This window comes from Mizuhopecten yessoensis, unplaced genomic scaffold (genome assembly GCF_002113885.1).
Source record: "Mizuhopecten yessoensis strain PY_sf001 unplaced genomic scaffold, ASM211388v2 scaffold10705, whole genome shotgun sequence".
NCBI lineage: Eukaryota > Metazoa > Mollusca > Bivalvia > Pectinida > Pectinidae > Mizuhopecten > Mizuhopecten yessoensis.
Genome location: NW_018408680.1, coordinates 1 through 3,359, shown reverse-complemented (window position 1 = coordinate 3,359; position 3,359 = coordinate 1). Strand labels below are relative to the sequence as shown.

Sequence of the window (3,359 nt, the reverse complement as noted above, 5' to 3'; positions counted from 1 at the left end):
GTTGCCATCTAGGAACTATAAACGCAATTCCTCAAAATAAGTTGCCAATATATAGGCAATGCCTTGACAAGGGAAGTTTATTTAAGTCTGTAAATATCGGAGTAGAATCATCTTTCTTATTAACTTACTTGTTATGTCTTTTGCGACATGATAGGCAGTGAGAATGTACTTGGTACCAACTCTTATCCCTGTTCCGGTGTATTGTGGCCCTCTGATGCGTCCAACAGCGTTTCTTGCACGCGTCCACACGTCAATTATTCTTGCGTCATGGGTATTGTCCATCTGTTTTCTAAACTGATAAGGACGGTCTTCTTCAACTATAGAGAGAACAAGTCAGAAGTTATTTTACTGCCGATCATTTTGTAGGTGTTGGTATATAGTTTATATATAAGTAGTGAACAGGTCATTTTCAGTGTTCACCCCGTCATGAAAATTGTAAAGTATACTTCAATACATTTATTTACATTCTACATTTATAGTTATTATTGATGTTTATGTAGATATTATCTTATATTTTTGATATTTAAGCGCGTGTGTCGTCAAACGCGAGACTCCTGGAACAGCCTAACGTCACCAAAATGTTAATTTCTAACGGTTGTTTCACGTTAAATGACGCCGGTCGAACTGCGTCCATAGCCCTATAATATAATAATATATGATACATGAATAAGACTAATGTTAACATGTGTTGTTACTCTACATGTTAGCATACAAGACACGTCTGCCTGGCCAAAGACATTGTGCATAGTGCAGCTCCGCTCTTATACTTTATCATTATTTATTACAGTTTGATAACTGGATTGATTACATGTTTCTTTCAAATATTTTGTAAGATTTTTGTTATGTGTAAAAACGAAGAAGATGCTTAATTAATTCCTCTCATTGTTTGGTAATTGTAATGATCTGATGAAGTGTAACTTTCTTTAAAATGGAATAAAGTGATCCTGCACTAATAGGATTGTCGGGTAAAAGGGGACATAAAATGTTTAAAGATAAAAAAAAATCTTCTCTTGCAATTTATCATATAACTGATGCATTTGACTATGTCATACGGCTATGTCATACATATGTAAGTACACACTTGTAATACAACCTAAAGGTGCTACGATTGGTCAAAACCGTGGGAACATATTCCTACTATAGGTAATACCTTTACTCACAATACCACATGATGCATTAACTTTTATTTTAATGAATATTCATATTCATTGCATATAAAACTGTTCATTATTAAAAAAAATCTGGGACTTCTTTGCAATGCGTGGTACAAACATACTATGATAACGCATAGTTGTGTTCAAATTTTTATAAATAGAATCTTACGTTCTTGTTCATATGTCCCTGCAGGTAGGGCGTAAGAATTGTACATGCTGCCCCCATTGCATAATCGTAAGAGGCGACTAAATTCGGGATCTAGTCTTTTCTCTTCTTTTTAAACAAGTTTTTTCTTCCTAATGTCTCCCTTGACAATGTCTCACTTTTGGCCTTTAGTTGAGCGTTCGCCCCTGTGAGGAAGGCTTTGAGTTCTGTCCCCTGGCTGAGACATACCAAAGTCTGTAAAAATGGTAGTTTCTACTTCTGCTTAACGCTATTGACAGTATAATGTTACCGGGTGGGGTGTCCTCTTGGGTGTCTCGGCAGTATGTTTCAGTGATATAGTACTATAAAGTCGGCATCAGTTCCGCGCTATCACAAGGAGACAAACACGAACATATCGCAGCCTCCCAAAACACACATGCATACACTATACGCATGCATCTTGCACACAGGAAGGCCGTCCTTAAATTACCATAGCTGTTGATAGGACGTTAAACAATACAAACCCAAACCTAACCAAACCAATCGTGTGTATATACTGAATTATTGAACTCATTCAATAACTTATTATGCCATTGATACTAAAGTAACATCCTATATCTATGCTAGAAACCTCATGTGTTAATAATTAACGCGAAATATACCACTAGAGTGTAATAATCTTAATCTTCGTGCAACTGTTATCGTAAGGGCCATTCGGTGTCTCCGATAAACTAACTTTGAAGAATAAAAAAGTTCGTAAATGATTTGAAGCATTATCCATTTAATAACAACTGTGGCGTTCTGTCCTCACACATACCTTTTGTACATTGTAAAATTTACAAAAAATCATACTCGCCTTTTTTCCGTTTCTCCTTTCTAAGCTTGGAGTCATCTAACGGATCCCGGTCACCACTCGGTCCTTGTTTTCCTGTAGACGTTGATCAGGCATGCTATTGATACGACTTCATTCATATTTTTTGTGAATCCAATTATTTAACAAAACATTGCTGAACTTAACTAAAACGTTTGGATTACTCAATTAAAGGAGGAAAGCTCTCGATGTCGAATAATTGACTCCACGTGCCAAGCCTCTTCGCGTCAAAAACATATTTCTAGTTGATATACACAATATGCTTGGTAGCGTTTGAAAGATGGATAATGTTTCTTTTAAAACGCAAAGTGTATTCCCCTTTAATTGAAATTATCTACGTGTCCTCCAAAAACACACGCACAATCTGTTTTCGACGTGTTTGCAGTCATAGAGATAATTTTTGGAAAAATGGCTCTGTGACTACGAAACAATTTGATCGATCGAAATGGCATGTGGTGTCGGACGAAACGGAGATCATGTACATGGAAGAAGAATCATTTTCCATGCATATAGAAGGTTTTTAAATGAGAGAAAGTATCCATCTTTCCAGCCGATAAACCCCTTCAACGTGTTACTTTACTCTTAACACCCAATTTTAGATCCAAATATAGCACAGGTTCCTGTGGTATACTTACTCTTTCTGTCCTCGCTATTTTGCTCACTGAACACCGCCTGCGACTTGCAGGTATTTTCTACACCTGTATGACAGAAAAGAAGTACGGGTTGGTTTCGTGGTATATGAAAATAATTGACACACACAAACTGATTGGTACTATTCAAAGTTATCATTGGAAAATGACTGTTTATCAGTGATTGGCTGATTTATAGCGGTGATGATATTGATAAAGACTTACCATTACCTTCGTTTTCCTGATGGATCAGTTTCGTGTATGTGTCAATTATTTGACCCGCTTCCACATTTTGTGCACGGAGAACGGCACGTAAAGTTTTGTATCCCCCGTAAACGATTGTGCCATTAGACTTTAAGCACTTGCATAAATCATGCATGCTTTTTACATTATCTTCTCTATTGGCTGGTGTGATGTCACCCATCGCTTCTAATTGATCGCAAATTGAGTCCCACTCTTTGGACTTTGTTGAAAATAATTCCCCAAGCTTCGTTACCATTTCGGAATGATATGTGAGAACCTTTTTGGATCGGTCAGTTTTGTCAGCCATGTTGATTGTA

The 3,359-nt window shown here is 36.9% G+C and overlaps 1 protein-coding gene across 2 annotated transcripts; it reads right to left on the bottom strand.

Moving 5' to 3' along the window:
• Positions 1 to 51: 51 nt before the first annotated feature.
• LOC110461907 lies at positions 52 to 3,353 on the bottom strand. Of its 2 annotated transcripts, none has more exons than XM_021515642.1 (4): positions 3,031 to 3,353; positions 2,806 to 2,868; positions 2,156 to 2,227; positions 52 to 317 (listed from the first exon to the last, which is right to left on the bottom strand). In XM_021515642.1, the coding sequence occupies exons 1-4, from the start codon at positions 3,347 to 3,349 to the stop codon at positions 82 to 84; spliced, it is 690 nt and encodes a 229-aa protein (XP_021371317.1). In that variant the 5' UTR covers positions 3,350 to 3,353; the 3' UTR covers positions 52 to 81. The 2 variants fall into 2 exon arrangements, with proteins under 2 accessions (XP_021371317.1, XP_021371316.1); XM_021515641.1 differs by having other exon boundaries at positions 58 to 317; positions 3,025 to 3,353.
• Positions 3,354 to 3,359: the final 6 nt, after the last annotated feature.

Excerpts from the sequence above, each read along its gene's own strand:
- LOC110461907 (XM_021515641.1), bottom strand. The coding sequence starts at position 3,349 with ATGGCTGACAAAACTGACCGATCCAAAAAGGTTCTCACATATCATTCC. Across the intron at positions 2,869-3,024 it reads TCAGGAAAACGAAGGTAATG|GTGTAGAAAATACCTGCAAG; the intron begins GTAAGTCTTTAT and ends TCTGTCATACAG. Across the intron at positions 2,228-2,805 it reads AAATAGCGAGGACAGAAAGA|GAAAACAAGGACCGAGTGGT; the intron begins GTAAGTATACCA and ends CAACGTCTACAG.